Source organism: Epinephelus moara, chromosome 22 (assembly GCF_006386435.1).
Source record: "Epinephelus moara isolate mb chromosome 22, YSFRI_EMoa_1.0, whole genome shotgun sequence".
NCBI lineage: Eukaryota > Metazoa > Chordata > Actinopteri > Perciformes > Serranidae > Epinephelus > Epinephelus moara.
The window spans coordinates 28,802,719-28,826,536 of record NC_065527.1 but is presented as its reverse complement, the minus strand read 5'-3'; the positions used below and the strand labels follow the sequence as shown (position 1 = coordinate 28,826,536).

The window sequence follows — 23,818 nt, the reverse complement described above, 5'->3', positions numbered from 1 at the left end:
TATTATTACTTTCAATAATGTTGTTGTAAGCTACTGTTATTACCTGCATCTCTCTCTCTGTCTCTCTCTCTCTCTCTGTCTCTCTCTCTCTCTCTCCCTCTCTCTCTCTCTCTCTCTGTCTCTCTGTCTCATTGTGTCATACGGATTACTGTTAATTTATTATGCTGATCTGTTCTGTACGACATCTATTGCACGTCTGTCCATGATGAATAGTGATTGATTGATTGATTGTAACACATCCTGTTGTCCTGAGGGCGCTTGCGGTAAGATCTCTCTTTGTCCCAGACATGTTTTCTAGTGTTTCTCAGATGACAAGACACCGTTAGTCTTGAGCCCTGCTTTTCAGCCTGAGCAAAATTTATGTGACATAACAGAAAAACATCCGCCACTGCCATTAGTGAAAGTCATCTTATTTGCCAATAGCCTAATGGCAGTAAACAAGACAAATATTAGCTGATACATCAGTGCATAATGAATGCGTAGAAAGTATGCGTAGGAATGGACAGACATGCAATAAAAAGTGCATACACACACCTGTGACTGTCCGTCTGTCTTTCTGTTCTCAGAGGTGAAGAGATTCCTGAGTGTTTTCCTCACAGACTGAAGAGGACCTTTTTCTGGCAGAGGGAAAGACAGACAGGTGAAGAGGGAGATGCAGCAGGTGAAGGTCAATACATTATACAGATGCAGCTTTTTGAAAGACTTAAAGCTGTTGAAGAAAATAACCTGACTACAAATGGAGGTTCTGAAAGACAGCGACAACCCATGCAGCTCCTTATTGTTGTTGCCTAGATACCATTTCACCGGGAGACTGTCTGTTGTTGTGTGTGGTCGGCTGAGAAGTTGACTGTGTCACAATAGATACACACACGCCATCTGGTTACTGGCAGTGAACATGCTGCCAAACCTCCCCTCGTTGCTGTTAGGGTTGTGAAGTTATTAATTACTACGGTTTGACATCTGTTGAGGGCAGAGACAAACAAACTTGTCGGAGTCAGTTTGGTAAACTGTGTGAAACACTGACCGATGAATAAAATAGATGGTTTAGACCTTTTATCTAGTGGACTAAATGGTTGGAAGGACGTGAGTGGCTGGAGTGTACAGCTGACTTGGTGGGGGTTTCTTCTTGTCTATTAGCATTTCTTGGTGCTTTTCTGTTGCAACATGTCAGTCAAGTGGGATGGTGTCAATCAGCAGAAATGTCTATGGCATCACCCTCATCCATATGCACTTGTGAGCGTCTCTGTGCAGATGCCAGAAGAGTAAGAAGTTTCAACAAAATGGTAACTGGTTCGTCGAAACATTAACACAATAGTTAAAAACTCCACAGACTTACTTAGCGGTTAACAAAAAAAAAAGGTTTATTACTGGCTAAAAATGTGTGTTGGATGGCGTATTGTTGTGTTCCACCTGTAGATATTTGGATGGGCGTTAATGTAGCTTTTGCGGTTGTTCTGCAGATTTTATAAAATAACACTGTTCCTTATAATTAGATTAGTTCCATTGGTTTATCCTTTCATACTTCATAAGCACAGACAAGATGTGTTTGTGTCCTCTGGGCACTGATACTTAAAGCTGATAGAATTTGAAAATACACCTCCTCCTGCAGCTCTTTTGTACCTTTCCTAAGCCTTACTTCATTGTAGAGTTGCGCCCGGCACATTGGCGTAGGCCCTACTTGCCCTGCTCCCTCTCTCTGTTTATCATAACACAAATGAGCTCAGAATAAGTTGCCTAGCCACCCACAGTCCCTCTGCCTTGTGTCTTGCTTCTGTGGCTGGAGGAGAGCGGGGAGCAGCTCCAGAGCTTCAGCTGGTGGCTTTAGTGGCCCGAGTTCAGCCATCTAATACCCCCAAACGCAGCGTGTCACTCAGTATGTTTACATGCACGCAGTAGTCGAGCTAAGCTCATAGCTCTGCTAATCAGTCAAGTTGGACTTCTGATCTTGTCTCAGTATACATGCAGAAGAGAAAATTGAATTTCTGACCAAGCACGTCTGACTCCGCCTCGATAGGCGGCACTGTGGGGTTTTTTTTCAATAAATCCACGTTTCACGTTTTCCCTTCCAAATGTTTAGCTCCTTTAGCTGTCGGAGCATAAATGTAGTTTCCTTGTCCTTCCAGAAGTGCGTCTTCTACTTGTCGGTCGCCATGGTGTTTGTTTGTTTGTTTGTTTGTTTGTTTTTCCGGGACTTACTGCACTGCTGCTATGTCATCTCCTTCTTCCAGGTGAAAGCCCACGAAAGAAAAAGTGGTGCATGCGCAGAACACCAAGTCCAACTCCGGTCGGACTAAGTGTATACATGCAGCAATAGTTCGATTTTAAATCGAATTATCTAGGTGTGCTAGTTGAGCTATGGATAGTCCAGTTTCAGTCGGACTAAGCCAATAATTCGATTTTCTCGTGCTGCATGTAAACGCACTGACTGTGGGCTGGTGGCCAACAGCAGTGCTGGATCTAACAGAAAGAAAGGAATGCCCTCTCTGTGAAATGATCTGTGATTGGCCAAACTCTCCTGTAACAGGCAAGAATTTCTAAAGCCTGAAAACAGAGCCAAGAGGAGGTGCAGAAGTCTAGTTTTGTCTTATTCCACTTAAATTAAACTTTGAGTTTAGTATGTCATTTTTTGCCCAGTGACACCAAAATAAAACTGCCAACACCAGCTTTTATATATATGAGAACCTGGTGAGCTCCATAGACCATATATCTAGACTCTAACTAAATGCTTAGTCATATCAGCTGAGATATTTTTAAGAGGAAGAGACAGAGCAAAGAATAAATCTTATTACATCTCCCCAGAGAGCAAAACTTGTCTGAAGGAATCAATATTATTATGACGGGCCCCATAAGGCTTTTATAACCCAGCCTCGACTCCATGTCACACAGCTCCACAAGTGTAACGGAGCTAAGAAATGAAAACTAGAAATTTAAATCGTCCTCCAAGGTTGATTTGTTTCTACATTAATCTAGACATCAAGGTGGCAATTTCAACAGAAACTTGATTTGAGGGCTCACACGTAGATGGTACAAAGGCAGCAAACTGATGGAGCAAGTCGGATCTTAATCCTTTGCTAACCTGGAGAAAGTTCTTCATGTGTTTTTCACATCCTGTTAAGGGCGCATTCACACCAGGATAGTCCAGGGGACTCGGTTCGATTGGGCAGGGAATGCCAAAAAATTTCACACCTTCATTTGGTTCGGTTCACTTTCACACTGCACTTTTTAAAGCAGACCAAACCCCCTGGACAACATCACGCAGTTACAACAGCTGCTGGTTGGGGGGCGGTATTGCCCCAAACGACCACATTTTCCAACTTTTTTTTAGCTCTGCTTCTCCCGGTTCGCGCTGTTGGCTTTGGTTTTTTATCTACCCAAAATGCACTGCGCTCTACGCCACTTCTTCTCTTTGGTTCACTGGATAGTCCGTTTGCATTTCCCACTGTAAGCGAACCATACCCGGGTTCACTTGCAAGTGAACCAAGACCCCCAGTTTTCAAGCAGATCAGGGTTCGCTTGTTTGGTCCGCAACAGAGTTCAAATGAGCGTTCACACCACTCCAAAAAAAAGAATTAGCCGTGGAAGCGGAGCAGAGTTTGTTTAAAGCAGACCAAATAGTGCCAGTGTGAATGCGCCCTAAGACTACAGTGATTTATTTCTTCTTCCGGAAGCAGCTGTCAAAGAGAGAGTGTGACTATTACACCTCCACAGAGATGTAAAAACAAAAAAACAAAAAAAAAATTAAAAATGTACTCAGGAATATGAAGTCCTCTCAGCTCACCGGGAACAGGAGCAGTGTGGTTTGAGGAGGGTTCCTGAGGCTTCGGAGGAGGCAGGGGGCCGTTTCTCTCCTCCTGCAATGGGCTGCCCTGCAGAACACCACCACATGTAACTAATTTAACCTTTACTCATAAAGCACCTCTAAAAAATGGAAAAAAAGTTGGATAATAGAATAATATCCTAGTTCAAATGGCTTCCACTGAAATTTAAATAAATTATGGTGCTTTTAGAAAATCAAAGGTAGATGTTGGTGTTAAAACTGAGGCAGATGGCTACAGAGCAGTTAAGTCAGAACAATAACAATAATGAGGGCCAGCAGTAAAAAACCTTTCAGGACACCCGAAAGGGAAAAAAAAAAACACTGATGGCTTGAAAACTGTAGCAAATCAGAGCCCCACCTTCTCTCCGTCCTCTTCTTCCTCCTCATCTACGAAGGCGAAGGACTCCCAGCTGTGTTTCTGAGATTGGTTCTGCTCCTGTAGACTCTGACCCTGAGTCCAAACCAAAGGTAAACACATCAATGCAAACTGCTGCTGTCACTAGAGCTGGTTAATTAATCGATTAGTAACTAATCTGCAACCATTCTGATAACTGAATAAATATTTCAGTCATTTTTCGAGCAAAAATATCAAATATTTATGCTTCAAGCTTCTCAAATGTGACTTTTCTGCTTTTCTTTGTCATTAATGCTGGAAAATGAGTCTCTGGGCTTTGAACTGTTGGTTGGACAAAAGAAACAAACTGAAGTTGTCAATTTGGGTTCTGTGAAGTTGTGACAAGCATATTTCACAATTTTTTGACATTTTACAAAGGAGGCGCGAGTGAATTACATGTAAATGGACGCGCTGCAAACGAGGAGAAATACACAAATGAAGTGGTACGAATGAAGTGAGCAGCCCAATTTCACGTCATAAACTTAATCGTGAGAGTTGAAAAATCATAACTTCAGGATTGAGATCTTCGGGGACATATGACACCGCGGACGTACTAGCAGAAATTCATTTATCGATTCAGCAATTTCACGTGCATAAAACTAAAGTTTTTTGTGTGTATGAAGTGAGTCAACACAAAATATTTGAGCTGTTAAACTTGTGCAAGTAACGTGACGCAAAACTTTGCATCTTGTGTGGTGTGAACACAACATAACAGAATTGAATTCAGTGTGAATTCAAAACTATAATAATGTGCTTGATACCTGTGTTGTATTTCATGCTGTACTACCTCACTTATTTTGCAAACCATTAAAGGGATAGTTTGCATATTTTAAAGTGGGGTTGTGTGAGGTACTTATTCATAGTCAGTGTACTACATACAGTAGATGTCGGCTGGCAGGCTCCCAGTGTAGAGAAGCAGCAGGAGTGCCGATGCAAAAGCTAAGCAGCGTACTGCTGAGGATGGGGGCAGCAGCAAACTTTATTTTAGCCACCCAATCAATTTAAGTAGGAACTGTATTTTGAATACTTTCAAGACTGAACCTTGCTGTCAGTCAGCCCTTTCCTTTGGCGCTACATTTTTTAAACAGTAAAACTTCTGTAAAACTTCCATATTCCCCTGCGTTACTACTTTACGCTGCAGATCAGCTGTTTGATTCAGACTTAGGGGTTTATGGAAGAGACAACAAATACAAGAAAGTAAATGAATTATCAACTATTGCAGCGACAACAAAGCAAAATGTCCACTTAATGTGATATTGATTTGTGACATTTTGCTGCTGCCCTCGTCCACAGCAGTGTATTGCTAAGCTTCTGTTTATGGTACTCCTGCCTCCTCAACTGGGGCGAGCCAACTGTCATCCACTGCTGATCATACACTGATTATGGTGGATTAAGTTTTAAAAAATTCTGAATTATCCCTTTAAATCATTTTACTGAGCTTAATGGGGTTTATTTTTCTTCAGCTTCTTCATCGAAACGCAGTATGAGGCTATTTGACTTTCCACTAAAAAGCCAGACTGCAGCAGCTTTGTCTATGTAAATGTTTACATTCCTACTTTAAGCTCTATCTGTCCTCTTCATGTTGTAAAGGTATTTTAGCTTGCAGAAAATATTTACTTGCACTAAATTATGTCAGCATGTGGTCAATAGTTTGGTGTCTGACTGTCCTCACCTGCATCAGGAGCCTTCTCTCTGGTGACAACCACCAGTCACAGAGAGCCAAAAGCTCCAACCTGTCAATGCTGCCCAACAGGATCATAGAATCTGGAAGCAGGAGAGAGAAATACTATTGTTACACACAGTCTTCAACAGTGGCTATAAAAATATTATTTCTGATTTTATTTTATTCCATTTTGTTTCATGGCAACTGTTACAATTGCGCCAATTACAATGAGCTCTTTCACCTTTTGAGTCGACCAGTGGGATTGAACTGATGGAGGTGGAGTCCAGCATGAGTTTGACTTCTCTGTATGTGGACTTGGATGATATGAACTTCACCTTCCTCACCATAATGTCTTCTACAAAGATGTTGTACTGGCTGTAGGACAGACACACAGATTCAGTGGTGGACTGAAACAACTGGTAATGACATGGGTTTAACACATTAAAGGGACAGTTCGCCCCAAAATCAAATACACATGTTTTTCCTCTTAACTGTAGTGCTATTTATCAGTCTAGATTGTTTTGGTGTGAGTTGCCAAGTGTTTGAGATATCAGCCGTAGAGATGTCTGCCTTCTCTCCAATATAATGGAACTAGATGGCACTCAGCTTGTGGAACTCAAAGCGCCAAAAAAATACATCTGAAAAACTCAACAGCAATGTCTCTTTCTAGAAATCATCACCTGGATACTCAAGATAATCCACAGACCTTGCTGTGAGCAGTTTCATGTAGGAACTTTTTTCTTTTTACCAAACTACACCCATCAACCCATCAACCGTAACACTCATTTTAGTTTATCAGTTTCTTAGGCTGATTGTTCACAACTGGCAACAATCAGTCCAGATGTTATAACAGTTTGCTTGTTGCATTCATGCAGGAGATTAGATGGTTGATGTGATGATGCAAGAGCAACATAAAAAAGAACACCTCTTAAAAATTCAAATAGCGTCGATCATTTCCTTTTTGCCGTCTAATATCAGCACAAACCTTATGTGTCCGAAGCCGAGCTCCGGCAGGTACGGTAGCTTCTTGACCTGGATGATGGAGTCATACAGGGAGGGCTGCAGGCCCTGGGCCACCATGTTGGCCAGGATTACTGCCACCATCATGGGCAGGATGTGGGAGATCTGGCCTGTCAGTTCAAAGCAGATAACTGCCGTGGACACCGTGTGAGTCACAGCCCCAGTCAAAGCTGCCGCTCCTGTCAGAGACATGGGATGGGGTGATGAGGGGAGGGGTAAAAGGTGGATAGAGCAGGGGAGGGGAGGATGGAGGTTAAAGAAGACAGAGGGTGAGGAAGAGAAAGACGGAAGTAAGACAAAATGTGAGGATGGAAAAAGTTGAAAGGCAGGACAGAGGGAATAAAGAACATGTTAGCGTGTAATAGGCAAAGACACAAAGACGCAGAATGCTGGGGACAGAGAGGTGCAGGTATTTTAAGCAGGGAGAAAAGATAAAGGATGGATGGATGAAAAAGGTAAGAAGAGAAGAGGAAGATTGTAGGATAGTGGGCAGGTGAAACAAGGGAGAAACTGAAGAGGAGGAATCACATCAAAAAGAAATTCAAATTAAAAATAGAGGTGAAAAGAGGAATAGAATGGGTGTAGGGAATGAGGAGAAAAGAAAAGACTGCTGAGTGAAAAAGGAAACAGCAGTGAGAGGAGGCAATAAAAGCTTGCAGAAGCAAAAATAGATTAATAAGAAGGTATGTGAGGAAGCAAACAAAGGTCAGAAGAAAATATCTAAGAGAGAGAAGGATAACCTAGAGAGGGATAAAAGGGAGGAAACAAAGGGCAGAGTAGGAAGGGAAGGAGCTACACAAGGAAATGAGGAGGGATCAAGGGAGAGAGAGGAGGGATGGGCTTTGTAGGGCAACAGGAGAGGCATTGAAGGAAGGCCACGTTTCTGGGTCGGTGGCTGAGGTGAGGACAGCGGAGAGAACCCACATTGACATTTCACTGTCAGAGCAAAGTGGCCACATACTCTGATGGAAAGGAGGAAGAGGAGGGAGAGGATGACAAAGAAGGGGAGGGAGATGAGGAAGATTAGGTGGGGAGGACAACCTGACAACGAGTGACAACTAGAGCACCAGGGAGGCTGACAGGAGAGGAGGAGGAGAAGTTGGAGGAGAAAGAGGATGAGAGAAGTGACAGGAGAGAAGGAAGAGGACATCTTGACCACTGCTGATGAGCTGAGGTTGACAGTTAGGGAGGAGGAAGAGGACGACACAGAGGAGGAAGAGGGGAGGTGGTCAGCTAGTCAGTAACACTTTAGTGATATGGACTGATGCAGTACTGATAAATGATTATTTGAACTTGAGAGGGTGTGCCTGGTTCACACTACACGACATTTCTGTCTGTTCCGACGGTCACTTTCTCAGATTATGCAATTGTGGAGTCATAAAATTGAAAAAATTATTAAAAAAATTAAAAAAAAATTTTTTTTACCTCTTATAGAAAAATACCAAATAGTACGGAGCCCCTAAAGTCCCCCAAAAAGAAAAAAAAACCTATCTAGATACCAACTCGAGCGCACGAGATAGTATCTTGTGTGCACGAGATAAGATAAATCGAGCGCACGAGATACTAAAACGTGCGCTCGACATACAATTATTTCCCACGCTGAAAGCTCAGACAGGTCACTGTCTGAGTCAGTACCATGGCTGTGTACTATTTATAGACGAGGTTACGTTACAGCGCAGCCAGGCAGCATTGGCTCTCTGCCAAGTTTTCCAGCGCATCCACTTGAATATCAAACTGTATTTTGTGAATACAAACAATATGCTGATGTTGTAAATAGTACAGGCTATAAACAGTAAGCAACATCTAAAATGATCCTCACTAATAACGAATAATGAATTATAATGTAGCCTAATAAATCTATACAGTGCGACCACTAGATGACTGCCGGCTGCTGTCCAGTCCAGTACACAAGACACACTGGTCTCTGTGAGCTCGTACATCATCTCCAGGTAGAACAATTACTGTAAAACACTTGTGGATATTTTAGTCTTATGTCCATGGACGTCGGAACTATTTTCTGAGGGGGGGGATTTTTATTGGGAGGGGCGGGGGAAGCACGCACACTTATCAATGATTAAGGATTTGATTTGAAGTTATTTTATAATAACATGCAGTTATAAGAGAACTAGAATGTTTTGTTAAGAAAATTAAACTTTGATAAATAAATCAAGCCATTTAAGGAACAATATAACCCTTCCTTCCCTAGAGAGAGAAATGTACCTGTGACTGTCCTTCCTGCCTGTAATTTGAATTTTGGCTTGAATAGAGTTGTGTATATGTGCTATATAGGGCTGGGCAATATATCGACTATTTCTGATATCGATATGTTCAAACAAGATATGAATTTAGACAACACCGTTTATATCGATATAGGGTCAAGTTGTGCTACATACACATCTGCATAGCTCCGTCCCACTCACTCACTCACTCACTCACTCACTTACTCACTCACTCACTCACTCACTCACTCACGGGTTCTCCAGCAACACTAAGAGAGACGCAGAGCTGCTCCTATGTTTAATCTGTCTGTTAATTAGTCTACAGTGTGACACTTCAGTCTCTATGTTGCATGTGTTGTGCTAAATGAGTCTATTTTTAGGGGCATTTGCGAGTGCAATACTCGCACTGTTGAGACCTGTTAGGTCTACGGTAATTGCTTGTTCTCAATATCTGCCTCTGCATTATAGTCTCCCTGTCAACTTGTCATAATTTAAGGTTGGAGGACAAAAGTTGAGCATATGATGACAAAATGTGATAACACTATGGAGAAGGTTAAGAGGTGGAAAGGTAGACTAACCAATGACTGCGTACCCTCCAGGGATGATACGGTAAAGGATGCCATCAAACACGATCCCATGAGGAAACAGGGTGGCCATGACCTCCCCTACCAGCCGGCCGAATGCAGCTCCTATGAGAGGAAAAAAATAACATCACCTTTAAAAGTAAGTACACTTTCAACATCATAAACATTACATTCTATGTAACATTTTAATGTGATTATTAAATAAATAATCACATTAGTTATGAGACATCTGAATGAACCCCATAGACAAACAAAAATGTCATCAATAAGATTTTCAGCCTCTGTTGGTCTCTAAACTGAATTTTTCGATGTGTGTCAGAAGAGCAAACACAATTCAATTCATCAGTGTTTCTATTGATACCAGATGGTGTTGAGTCTGATTAAAGAAATCACTTCCAACATGATTATGTCCAAAACACCACTTCAGTCAGAGAGAAACACTCGTAACAGCAACTATCGTGAGTTTCATTTTCATGAGGCCCTTGTAATGGTCTCATTTAAATGTTTGGAAAATGTTGATGTTTTGTGCTGCGTGAGAGTGCAAAAGGACACATTTTAAAATCACAGAGAAACACACGCACACATACACACACACTCAACATGACCCTCCGTATCTAGAGCTGAGTTTATTCATTCGAAGTTGTTTGTGGCTGGTAATGATGAATATTTTAAAGTGAAACACTGGTAAAGGTCACGCTCCAAAGCTTTTCACACTACAGAAACAACAGATGAACTGCAAACTACTGCAAATAAACACTGATTCCTAAAATGTTGATCTGAATAATAAGAAACTTATATCCAATACGAAAGGTAATGAAACAAGAACTCTGGGAACATAAAATCAGTCTGTTCAGATATCACTAATTGGCAGCAAAATGAATCACACAACTCTACAGTATATCACTTCATTATTTTATCCTATTAGACATTTGTGTGAAATTCTGTCATAGCGTACAAAATCTTGAGTTATGGCCAAAAAACAAGTTTTGTGAGGTCACAGTGACCTTGACCTTTGACCTTCAATCAAGGAAATTTTCATCAGTTCATTCTTGGGCCGAAATTTGAGGAAATTCCCTCCAGGCCCCTGGTATCTTGAGATATCACGTTCATGAGAATGAGATGGACGCAAGGTCACAGTGACCTTGATCTTGGACCACCAAATCCTGATCAGTTCACCTAATGATACACTTTGTTCAATCAGTTTAAATGGATGTTTGTTCTAAATTTGAGGAGATTCCCTCAAGGCCTTCTTAAAGTATTGTGTTCATGAGAATTAGACAGACACAAGGTTACAGTGACCTTTGACCACCAAAGTCTGATCAGTCTACCCTTGACTCAAAGTAGGGGTTTGTGCCACATTGAAAGAAATTCCCTCAAGGCATTTTTGAGACATTGCATACACAAGAATGACACAGATGCATGATCACAGTGACCTTGACCTTTTACCACCAAAATGTAATCAAATCACCGTTGAGTCCAAGTGGTAATTTGTGCTGATTTTGAAAAAAAAAAATCCCTCAAGGTGTTCTTGTGTTCACATGGGAGAGACAGACAAGGTCACAGTGAGCTTGACCTCTGACTACCAAAATCTAATCCAGTTCATCATTCAGTCCAGAATTTGAAGAAAGTCCTTGAAGGCGTTCTTGAGATGATGGGACAATGTACGGCAGCTGATCACAGAACTATTACTGCAGTGGTGGAAAATAGCCAAAACACTGCTGATAAGAAAAAAATCTAGCAAATAAAAGTTTTTTTTTGTTTGTTTTGTTTTCATTTTAGTCAACCTCATGCAACCACAGCCAGAGTACACAAAGGCTGCTGTTTTATTTTTCCTCACCCAGTATGAAAACAGGCATGAAGGCCCCAGATGGAATGGGCATGGTGGTGGCCACTGCGGACATCCAGAACTGAAAAAAAGAAACATGAAATACTATTCAGACAACACTGATTGAAACGGATGAAAAAAAAAAAATGATTTTCAGCCTTGTGGTTGTATGCTTCCCCATACCAGTTTACATTCATGTCTGTGAAAACATATATTTTTCTCACACATCTTCCCCCCAGCAGCAAAGAAGCTCAATACAGTCGGCACAGTTTCAAGGTGGACACCTAAGATTAGTGTCAACAATTCAGTAACTGACAAAATGACTCCCATTCCGTTCATGAGATATAATGTAATGGCCAGAAAAGTGTTTTTGCAGAACATTATGATGTCATAGTGAAGTTGACCTTTGACATTTTGGATATAAAATGTCATCACTTTTTTTTTTCAAGTTTGTGATCATTGAGTCTAAATGGATGTTTGTTCTAAATTCGAGGAGATTCCCTCAAGGTCTTCCTAAAATATTGTGTTTATGACAATGAGACAGACACAAGGTTACAGTGACCTTTGACCACCAAAGTCTGATCATTTTACTCTTGACTCAAAGTGTGGGTTTGTGCCACATTGGAAGAAATTCCCTCAAGGTGTTTTTTAGATATTGCATTTACAAGAATGACACAGATGCAAGATCACAGTGACCTTGACCTTTGACCACCAAAATGCAATCAGTTCACCATTGAGTTCAAGTGCACATTTGTGTCGATTTTGAAAAAAATAATCCCTCAAGGTGTTCTTGAGATATCGTGTTCACAAGGGTGAGACAGACGAGGTCACAGTAACCTTGACCTTTGACCTATGACAACCAAAATCTGTTCGAGTTTCATCATTCAGTCCAAAATTTGAAGAAACTCCCTGGAGGCGTTCTTGAGATAATGGGACAGTGAATGGAAAGCATAATACCTCCAGCTTCGGCTATCACTGGTGTGGAGGCATTAAGAGTGCTCAAGCTTGACGGAAGGGCAGCCTCTTGTGTGATGTAACCAGACCTACCTCCACAATGCTCTGTTAGCGATGGAGAAAGGTCTGGAAGCATACATTATCATTGTGCTACTGAGGAAAAATGGATTGTTATTTCTTCAACCAATCACAATCGTCTTGGGCAGGGCTATGAACAGGATGCAGCGATGATGCTTTTGCAAGAAAGTGTTGGAGGGGTACTTGTTTTGGTGGAACATTTACACATGGGGGGGGCGAGCACTGGCATAAACAGGAGAAAATAACACAAAAAACAGTCATATATCGACTGTGTGATTAAATTTTTAGTGAGAAAAAAGATAAAGATAATAGATAAAACATAATTTGATCACTGTTGCCCCAGGGGTGAAGCACGACTCTACTTTAGCTCTAAAGGAGCTAACTGGACCCGTTAAAACCCCAGACCACTGGCTCTTGCAGAACAATATTACAGCAATATCACAGATGCTTGTGTGAAGTGGAACAGATTGAAACTGCCAACCAATTGCAGGTTTATAGCCACAGTGTTATAGTGTTTGACTCAAGTCATTGTTTGATTCACATATCAGTACTCTGTTTTTTGATAGCTGGTTACAGCAGGCAATTTGTCAAATTTATGTGACCAACCTACGCATTCTGGACATGTTACTGTGGCTAAAGTTTGTGTCTGAACTTTACATTTCATCAGTGTCACCATGATGTCAGGGAGAAAGCAAGTCTCAATCCTGTCCTCTCTTTGGGGTCAGCGGCTTTTCTCCTGTTCTTTGTTTCCCTTTTCAATAATATCTTTGTTCCTGCAGATACCCACCTAAAGTAAGTCTGTTTGCTTGTGTTGCATCTCAAAGGGAATGACGTAAAGTCCTTGCGCCAAAGAGCTCTCGTCTTTGTGTTTGCATTTGAGTGGGAGAAAAAAAATCCTCCTATTTGGTCATGGCTTGACCAGTTACTGAAGTGGAAAATCATGAAAATGTGTGTGTATGTAGTGGGGGAGGGGACCCAGTCACCCTTGGGTGTCCTTGAGCAAGGCACTTAATCAACAGCTGCTCCAGTGAAGCTGCAGACTATGGTCTGTGGCTGGACTGGGCAGATCAATGTGTGGCTGTGTGACTGAGGACTGAGTGGGTGGAAAAAATAACAAAAATAACAAATGCGCAAACTCCTCTGCAAGTTATATACGAACTAAACTGACCCTTCAAATGTCACTTCCACTGTTTGTCTCCAAACAATTTCCGTGTTCATCAGAATGTAACTTCAAAATAGCTCACCTAATGATACACTTTGTTCTTAGCTGCAGAGAGCTCATCAGCGATAATGATTACTTTTACTCAAGCTCCAGATTCCTGGTTTGTGTGTGTGTGTTTGAGAGAGAGAGAGAGAGAGAGAGAGAGAAAGTATGTGTGTGTGTTTCACCAGCATCCCTTCCCCGGCACCACGCACAGGGCTTTCTTATTTTGATTTGAAGGGATTGGCGAGTAAAAACTACATCCCCGTTTTAACAGTCCAGATTACTATTCTACACATCGTTTGTCATCATCGTTTGAGAATTTAATTACTGTGGTACAAGATAAAAACTCATTAGCACGTCTCTCACAGGGTGGCTGCTATCCTGATGGCAGAGAGGACTGCGCTCACAGTCCTCTTCTCTCTTTTAATCCCGACAGTCAAACACAATCATGCTGAAACACACAGCGCTTAAAAAACAGGCGCGCGCGCACACACACACACGTACACACACACACACACACATACACAGGCATTCAGCACACACTTTCATCAGTGTCACGGAGATAGATGGGAGCAGGAACACTGAGACACAGTTAGATTCACTGTTTGAGAGAGAACATTGTGGAGAAAGAGTGAAAGTAACGAGAGGAAATATGGCTGCTTGTTTATGTGTGATAAAGAGAGGCAGAGATGGAAGTAAAAACAGTCAAAGTCTGACATGAACTCCACAACTGGCAAATAAAATTGGAATAAAACTGACTTAAAACTGAGCGTAAGACTTATCTTACTAAAAAACGGGGCAACCCTATGAAAGAAGACCTATCTCATAAACAAGTTGCTTGTGGGTTTCATTTGAAAGTAGTATAAATATATAAAAACTACAAATATAATACTGTGCAGTACATCCATACAGAAACAGAGACATAATAAATGGGTCTTGTCAAGAATAAACTTTAACGCTAATCTTTCTGTGTTTCTTTGTTTTTCACATTGGTTCCGTTCGTCCTAACCTGAGGTCAGCCCCACTGAAGACCAACTGGAAAACAAAGCGCTCGACATAACTTTAAGTAATTTCCGTTGGTCATGTCAATGCTCACAAGCTATAGCAAGTAGCTTGCTCATTAACAAACACTGTGTAAATAGGAAACCTATGACCTTCTCCAACTGATCTTGTGCTAAGTTCATTCTTGTTTTTATCTGTTAACTTGGAGGCAAGGGACATTCATCCACAACTGGTAAATACAAAACTTAGTGTTTCACCACTATACCCTTTTAAAAGCTTTAAGGCAAGTTTTGGCCCCGTTTACATGAGGTTTAGTCTGACTAACTGGATATAGGCTAGACCATGGCTATAAGCCTGCCGTTAGGGAGCTGATTTCAGCTGGCATTCTCCTTTCCTTCTGCCATCTGTGTGTTACCGCCAGTCTTGGAAATTAACACCAGCCACCAGCTAAATGTCAGTAACATATGCAAGTGGCTGGTAATCTGTTTAGTGGCTGGCAGATTTTGGAATCCACCAGCTACAGTGGCAGGTGGACAAAAAAGTTCATTTCCAACCCTGGTTACTGTTTCCAAATCCCCTTCGTGACAAGAACAACAACAACTTCCAAGATAACAACCTGCATGCTGAAAATGGCAAATTTTGGTAGAGATTTGAAACGTACAATAAGGCATGAATGCTTTGTTATTTCAGTGAATTGTTGTAAAAATCTCTAACAAATAAACAACTTGTGAACACAACTCAAAAAAGGACTCTTATGGCTGATGTTAATCTCTTTTGTGACACAGCCAGTTGGAGTTGATTTGACATTGACATTGACGTTACTAATGTAGTGATTGTTCCACTTCATATGAGCTTCTGTGATATCGTTGTACTAATGTTCTGCTAGAGCCACATACAGCTGAGACAGTAAATTGTCTGTGGTTTTAATGGGTCTATTGAGTTCCTCTAGAGCTGAACTATAGCCAGGTGCACCTCTATAGGGCACAGATAATCAAATTAAGTTCGTCTTTTTTATTACTAAAAGTTAAATCATCCAGTCTGCATGTGTCTGTTAATGTTTATGTGGTGTTTTCTGTGGCAGGACTATTTTAAGACATTGCTCGCCTCACCACCTGCAAGTGTTCCACCGAAACATGTCCACCCTTGACACTATTTCACAAAAGCAATGTTGCTGGATCCTGGGCTTAGTGCCACCCAAAACGACTGTGACTGGTTAAAAGAAACAAAAACAAGCCTGAGTATTTTTTACACTATAGCAGATTGGTAATATGGTGATTCCAGAGCTTTCTGTACCATTGACACGGCAACTTGTTGTTTCCACATGTGATCCGCTTGGTTATATGTTTACCACCGCTTCTGATAATCAATGCTCGTGCTTGATTTGCCATGTGCAGGAAAAATAGAAAGCAACGTATGGGCAGGTGGAGCCACTTAAAACAAGTCAAATAAGCAACATGTCAAAATTAGCACCCCTCGGATGCTATCATCCTTGAAAATAAAATATTATATAAACCATATTTGCACACATTTCATACATGCACACAAGTTTGCTTCCTATTGGAGTTTGGATTACTGCACACAGACCATAACACGGTTCAACAAGAACTGGTCGCAGAAGACCTTGTTTGGGTGGATCAGGTTAGGGTTTCATAGCCTGCACCCCAACTTGAAAAAAGCACCCATTTTGCCAAAGTTTTAGCCAAACTGGTAAATTTAAGCTAACCTGCCAATGCCATTATATATTATATTCAGCATACCAATTTCACTAGAAATACAGACAAAGAGAGAGAGTCTAATCATCTGTAGACAAAGGAAGGCAGAGAGAAGCATAAACACACTGGGGAGAGAGGAAGATCCAGAGCGTGTGTCTGAGTATGTATTAGATAGAGGCTGACAGCAGCAGAAGGCGACAGAAAAGCAGAAAAACACACAGTGTGTGTGTGTGTGTGTGTGTGTGAGAGTGTATGTGTGTTGTAAGTGGAGTTTTACCAGCCAGCTGCTCTCAGTTTTGGTTGAATTAAGTTTTCACTACAGGGAGCAGCTGTGCTCAACTGAGAAACACCATGACTAAACCAATGCAGTGTATGATGCTGAGTGACAGGCTTTAATATCCTGTTGATAGGATTATTTATGTGGCATTTCTGCCTAATTTGACTTTAGTCACTGTAGAGAAACAGACTGAGGTTAACTCTAGGAAGGCTAATGAATTGAATTATTCAGGAAATCTAATAAGAGAGAGTGAATCTAGGACAAATTATGGAGTGCCATTTTAAAATCTTAGACACATCCATTCTTAAAGATGCTTTTCTATTGTTCTTTCTATTCTTTCTAGTTTGTCTTTAGTTGGAATCCTAAGAGGGGACAGCTCAATCCAAATTTCTTAGCAGTTTATCTTGGCAGAAAATCATAACATCAACCAATAAAACATGTTGACAGTAGCTATGTTTCCATCCAAAAGTGATTTGAATCATTGGGAAATGCGCATTAAAAGAAATACAAATCCTGCGTGTTTCCATTAAATGTACGGACTTTGGTGAAAACTACGAACTCGTGCGAGTTTTCCGCAGAACCGGAAACAAAACAAGTCTCGCATTCTTCTTCTTCTACCTTTTCTGGCGGTTGGCTACCACCTTGTAAATGCATTACCGCCTTCCCGACTCGGAGTGTGGATATCACCATGGAGAGAGGTGTGCTACGTCAGACTTAATTCAAACATAACTGTTTCCATCCCCCGTTTTGTGAATCAACATTTTTTCGAATCAACCAAAACCCGGCTAAAGCGAGCATTTAGTTTGTGCGAATCAGGGGATTTTAATTCGAATTTTGCCGTTTCCATCATAATTTTCCAATGAGATACTTCTAGATGCGCATCTAAACAGGCTGATGGAAACATGGCTAATGATGTTGCTAGGAACACAACATAATCCTGAAAGCATGCAGTCAACTCACTATTGACGCAACCAGGGAAAACACCCTATTACTTTCCCTGATAGTAGGGGTGGGGGAAAAAAAATCCATACAGCATATTATTGTGATATTTTGCTTGGCGATACTGTATCCATACATGTACACCAAGTATCAATCTTTTATTATACACATTCATAATTTTTGCAAATGCACATTTTTAGTACTAGAATAATCAGATCAATTGATTTTTTCAGTCCACTAGATGGTGCTGATGTTTTTTTCCTGGTGAGGTCAGCAGAGATCTCAGCAGCATTTGGTAGAAAGTTCAGCACAAATGTGCCGTCGGCATTTAAATCAAACATCAGGATTTATGTGGGATTTCTTTTTACAGGACTTGGATATGACACATGATTTGCAAGCAGTGTCATATGAGAATTAAATACTCCAGGAATACTGCGAACATGAGGGCTCACCTCACACGCCACCATCCAGAGATAGGGTTAGCTGCTGATGACCAAGCTAACGCTAAACCCGCTCTGCAGAAAAATCAAACAAACCCATTTGGTTGACTTAGCTTGATAAACTACCATCCAATTCTGAGAGACATAGAAAATAACACAGTCCTTCACCTACTTCATGTGCAAAGATCTGCGTCCATATAGCATTGTTGAAAACAAAGGCTTTTGTTACATGCCAAAAACACTGGAACCCAGGTATGTGACTCGGTCCGACAGCCGTACCCAAGCTCTATAGACAAGTGAAGCATAAAGTAGGAAGTACAGCAGGAAGGGTGGCGTTAACTTGTGACGCCTGAACTTCAAGGCCAGTGGATTTATATGTGACTGTAACGACACCTAATAACTGTGTTTTGAAAAGTGCCATACAAAAAGTTTATTTGCTATTCATTTATTTATAACGGCACATTATCTTACAGAGGACTGGTGACCGCTGTCTCACGTTCTCCAAACTAGAGCAGTACACCAACGTCACACTGGAGCAAACACTGCAGACCTCCTGCAAAATGCCGCACGAGAATGTAACAGACAACGGTTCTAACATGGGCGCTGCCATTCAGTTAGCAGGTTACTGCATGTAAAGTAATTCACTCACGTGCTTAATCTGGCCTCGCAGAGGGTGTTAAATCTGCCAACTGTTCAGTTTGCCAGGTGTATGCAGCATTTCTGACAGGTTTTATGACGGTGTTGGTCAGTCTGTCTGCTTTGCATTGCACTTTGCTGCTAAAAAATGATTAAAGTCAGATGAACAGACTGAAAACTTTATCTTTTGTAGTAAAACCGATGTTCACAATGTTTTCCTTTGGGAAAATAATTTGCATCTAGGGGGAAAAAATGCATTATTACCACCCCTACCTGATAATGCTACATTGTGAACAACCAAGCCATGTTGAGATCATAGCAAAAGTGGCGTTACGTGACTTAACTAGTTTTGTGAAAGGAGTGTTTTGGATGTTATCATCATACTGTCCATGACGTGTCACTGTTTTTGTTCCGGTGCTCTACACAGATCTGACACCTGCCTGCCTCCTCACCAGCAGTCATCCTTAGCTCTCTCAAGTTCTATGCACCAAGGCGGTGGTGTCAACAGCACGTCACAGAAGTCCCTGAAGACCACCGGTGGAAAATAGCCTTAGTTTTAGGTTTATAAAATATCCCTGAATTCACAAATATGTAGGATATTACTACAGACATTCCTGTGATCTTACCTCACAATGTCTGCTATGAAACCAGATGCTGTATTCACTTATGCTGATGATGACCCGATGATGCTTTAATGTCCAGGGGACGCTCCGTGGTGAAAAAACATTTTTACACTTGGCTGCCAATTTCCACGTTATCTCAATCAAATCATTTAGTTTACTTGATAGTGGACTGATGATTTTGGTGCTCTCAATACTGAACCCAAGACCCGAATAGTTTTACCATATTTTTAAGTCACCACACAGAGGTTTGCGGCAACAATTAAAAAAGTTGAAATAATTTATAACGCTGGGTATCGGGATCACACTGACTCATTATTCTCACAGTCAAAGTTATTAAAATGTTCTGATCTTGTGGATTTTCAAACCGCACAAATAATGTTTAAAGTAAGAAAGAAGTGACCGAGAGTGGGGTTGTAGTTCAAGGGGATCACTTAATTTCAAAACTCATAGTGTGGGTACAACCAGAAAAAGTTTTTATATTTACATTTAGGCCTATATGTTGTAAGACAAAGAGAACTGGTAATACATTTAGACTGGTTTAAATCATGGAGAATTGGTAATTTATATTACATGCTTCTACAGGTTTGTAAAATTGATATCTGGTAATCTGGTAACTGTATATTTAGAAACGTCCAAGGTATAGGTTTATCTATATAAGTCTGTTTCATTATCAGTCAGTGACTCGTGGAGAAGGGCTGGGATTTAAGGGAACTGCCCATTGGTCCGACAGCCCATTGGTCCGACAGCCCATTGTTCCGACCATATTAAACCCATTGTTCCGAAGTCCGTTCCAAAATCATCATGATGCCCTGTGGTTAAGGTCTGGTTAGGTTTAGGCACAAAAACCACTTGGTTAGGGTCAGGAAAAGATCATGGTGTAGGTTAAAATGAAAAAGAAAGTGACCAACACATAAGCCGTGAGCCTGCTCTGCCTCAAGCCTTTCCCAGCTGACCCAGAGCCGGTTGCGGCGCACCATCAAGGCAGAAATACGCCCGCCGGGAGCCGTTCAGCACCGCGGACAGTCGGACTAATGGGATGTCGGACCAATGGGCTGTCGGACCAGTGACATGGACCCGGATTTAATACGTTTATACTTCCTCCCACTCCTTCAAATCAAAGTAACTGCACTGACAATTGCTTTTACATTCTGCCTTTCACTGTGTTTAAATATAACTTTCTCTCTGTCTGTCTGCTTGTTAGTATGTTCATGTCTTTTTTACATTTGAAATAAATATCAAATCAAACCAAAATGTGACATTTTTATGATGTTTTATACACAGACTGTATAAAGATACAGTCCATGGTTCTGTTAATAAAGTTTCAGATTCAATTTTCATGTATATTTTTAACATACATTAAAATATCCATAATTAGAGCCAAACAACATCAAACACCAGTTTAACACTACAATTTGTCAACAAAAAAACCCATTGTATTGGGGACCCACATGATTGCCCACCCGTGGATCACGGGAACTAACTACATTGAAAACCTGTCAACATCACTGTGTTGGTGGGATATCGAAAAAGGCTGCCAGGCAAAGACTGGTGTGAACTGAACTTTGTGTAATGTGGCTTCCATGTCGACTGAAAAGTTTTGTATTTACTGACAAAGTAATCTGCTTTCCCACTTCATCATTGTTCTCTGCTTGAGCTCTTGAAAAGCTGCAGATTCTCATCAAACAGGCGGCAGCAACAGCTTGGTGCTGTTTTCTGCAGCAGCCAACAGTGTAGGCGGGTCAGGACTCAAAGTATTTAGACACCAGACTTTGTCTGTCTGTGTTTTTCATATCTGAAACACTTGAAGTCAGCGGCTCTGGTCACAGATGGAGAAAAATACTGGGGGTGGACAGATTGACAAGAATGCAAAAACAGAGTGAATGTCAGAAGGCTAAACACGAGGAGGGCAACCCTTTGCCCTCTAAACAGCTTTGGTGTCTTGATTTTACAATTCAAGTCAAACTGTACGCTTTGGCTTGGTGGTTACACTGTTGTTTCCCACTTGGTCAGTATTTTGACTCAGGTAAAATTATTCTCAGCTCAATTCCGATCCTGTCTGACAGGCATCAAGTTCCTTTCAGATGAAGTCCTCTACTCTGACATTGTCTGGATGTTACAGAAACCACCCATTCATTCGAGGACGTAAAGGAGCACTGTGTAGGATTCATAGAATTTAGTGGCAACCAGCTGAAACTTCTCCTGGTTAGAATTCCTTTAGTGTTCACTGTTTAAAACCAGCTACAAAACAGTGTTAAGGCCCATTTATGCTCCCTTTACGTACAAAAATGTATACGTCCGTTTCAAATGATGTTACCGTCACTGCCCACATACTTCCATGCGTCCTTTACGTTGGCATGGATGTTAACCAATATATCCACCAGGAGGCAGCCCAGAGTCAAAAGTTTATGACAAAAACAAACTCAAAAACAAACATGGCGACTGTGGAGGAGATATTGATAATGTACCTCTTGTACCTCGGGGAGACCCGAGCCTCGGGGGTAGGTGCGGGGCCGGGAGAGCGGGCGGGCTCCGTGGGGAGGGAGACCTGAGCCTCGGGAGTATGTGCGGGGCCAGGAGGGCGGGCTCCGCGGAGAGGGAGGCCTCCGTGTTTGAGATGGGAGCGGGCGGTGGGAGGTCGGACGCTCCCAGCGACGGGAGAGGGAGAAATATAACAACATAAGATAAAATAGGAAAAACCTGTCTCCCTCTTTTATTTTATTTTCAGCGTTTCAGGCGAAAAAGTTCCGCCATTGTTATTTCTTCTTCGTGTCTTACTAGAGCTACGTATTGGGTAGTGACAGCAACACTGCCCCCATGGTTCCCGGTGGTACTGCTCCGTTTGGCCCGTATCCGTAAGCTTTATGGAAACGTGCAGAAATACGGACGAAATGAACGCGGAGCACGGACAGAAGGCTCCGTCCGTATCCAGATCCGTATTTAACGTTGAGCATAAATGGGCCTTTACTCTGACACTGTTCAGCTAGCTGTAGACAGATTGCCAGCCAGCATCTGCTAATGTATGCTCACTAGGGGTATGCTATATCATCTCATTCATGATAATTCAGGTAAAATTTTTAAATCATATGAAAAGTTCATATCGTCTCTCCCTCTCCTTTCTTGCTGTGCGCACACGGGAGTCGTCAAGTGATTTTGTCATAAAGCTTTGGTAATGTAAACCTATGTGCTGCTTGTTGTGCAGTAGTTATTGTAGCATAACTGTTCATTTAACTATATATATAGATCCCACGGTATGATTTGTACTTGAGAGCTGTTTAAATGTGTAATTGGAGGTAGATTTAATTGGTTGACCTATTAATATTATATACAGAATCTAAATTATTCTGAATTTGTGAAGTGTTTACTGAATATTTGAAGGCAAACTGTTAGGTTGACATGTAAAACTATATCACTTATTTGTTGCAATTGTATTTTCTTAAACTACTTATTAAATATATTTATTTACTAATTTGTCATATCGTCAAGAATATGGTTATCACATACACTCCAGACGATGAATAGCCTTTGCACACTTAATAAAAAAAAATAAAAAAGAATTGTTAACAGCTTTTTTAATGGAGTGAGTCCCTAAATATTGCAAATATTTTTTCAACGCAGCGCCTTCTGCGAACAGTTAAATAGCATAGGGTTATCATCGACATGAGTCAATACAGTATTGATCATATTATCACAATGCAGCATTATAGGGGGGAAAAAAAGGTACACATGGTGGATGGCAAAGGACCATTTTCACTGACATGAGTAAGTGCAGCAAACTGTCACAGCAAACATTGCAATGTAAGATAACAGGAATGTCTGTAGTAATATCCTACACATTTGTAAATTTGGGTGTATTTTATGCACCTTGAAATACAAGATCATTGTCTACCGGCAGTCCCCGAGATCTCTGTGCCACTTTGCATTCTTTACGTCTAAGCAGTGGCCGAAAGCCCTGGGACAGCAGCTACCTAAGCCAATCAACGTTTGTGATGTCATCAAAGACAGGCCTGCTGCCAATACCCTGCTGAACAAAACGGCTGTGCAAAGAGGCAAAAATAACAAGATGAGACCCAACCTGAAAGTTTTACTTTAGTTTACACTAGTCTGCTACTACAGACATTAACATTTGATTTTTAGATAAATGACTTAAGTATTTTGCCACCATGGACCTAAGCTCACATTAGCTTGCAAAGATGAGCTAACAGTTAGCCAGCTAGGGTGCTAGCTGCTTAGTATTAACTCCTTGATCATATCAGAATATTCTATTTTTAACTTTAATTCCTGCTCATTTTAGAAAGGCCACTCCAAGGAAAAGTGTTCTTTGTTTGTATTGTCAAAGAGGCAGTGAGTCATACTGTAGATAGGGATGTCCCGATCCAGCTTTTTCACTTCCAATCCGATACCGATATTACAGCCTTGAGTTTTGGCCAATAC

At 41.2% G+C, this 23,818-nt stretch overlaps 1 protein-coding gene across 1 annotated transcript in view; it reads right to left on the bottom strand.

Moving 5' to 3' along the window:
- The window catches only part of LOC126384258 (chloride channel protein 1-like), a 90,046-nt gene that overhangs the window by 17,031 nt on the left and 49,197 nt on the right, over positions 1-23,818 (bottom strand). The window contains exons 14-21 of the mRNA XM_050035220.1: positions 11,535-11,604; positions 9,692-9,802; positions 6,860-7,073; positions 6,116-6,249; positions 5,884-5,975; positions 4,176-4,268; positions 3,779-3,866; positions 535-611 (exon numbers count right to left, since the gene is read on the bottom strand). Of these exons, the coding sequence (XP_049891177.1) occupies positions 535-611; positions 3,779-3,866; positions 4,176-4,268; positions 5,884-5,975; positions 6,116-6,249; positions 6,860-7,073; positions 9,692-9,802; positions 11,535-11,604 (879 nt within the window). The remainder of the gene's footprint in view (positions 1-534; positions 612-3,778; positions 3,867-4,175; positions 4,269-5,883; positions 5,976-6,115; positions 6,250-6,859; positions 7,074-9,691; positions 9,803-11,534; positions 11,605-23,818) is intronic.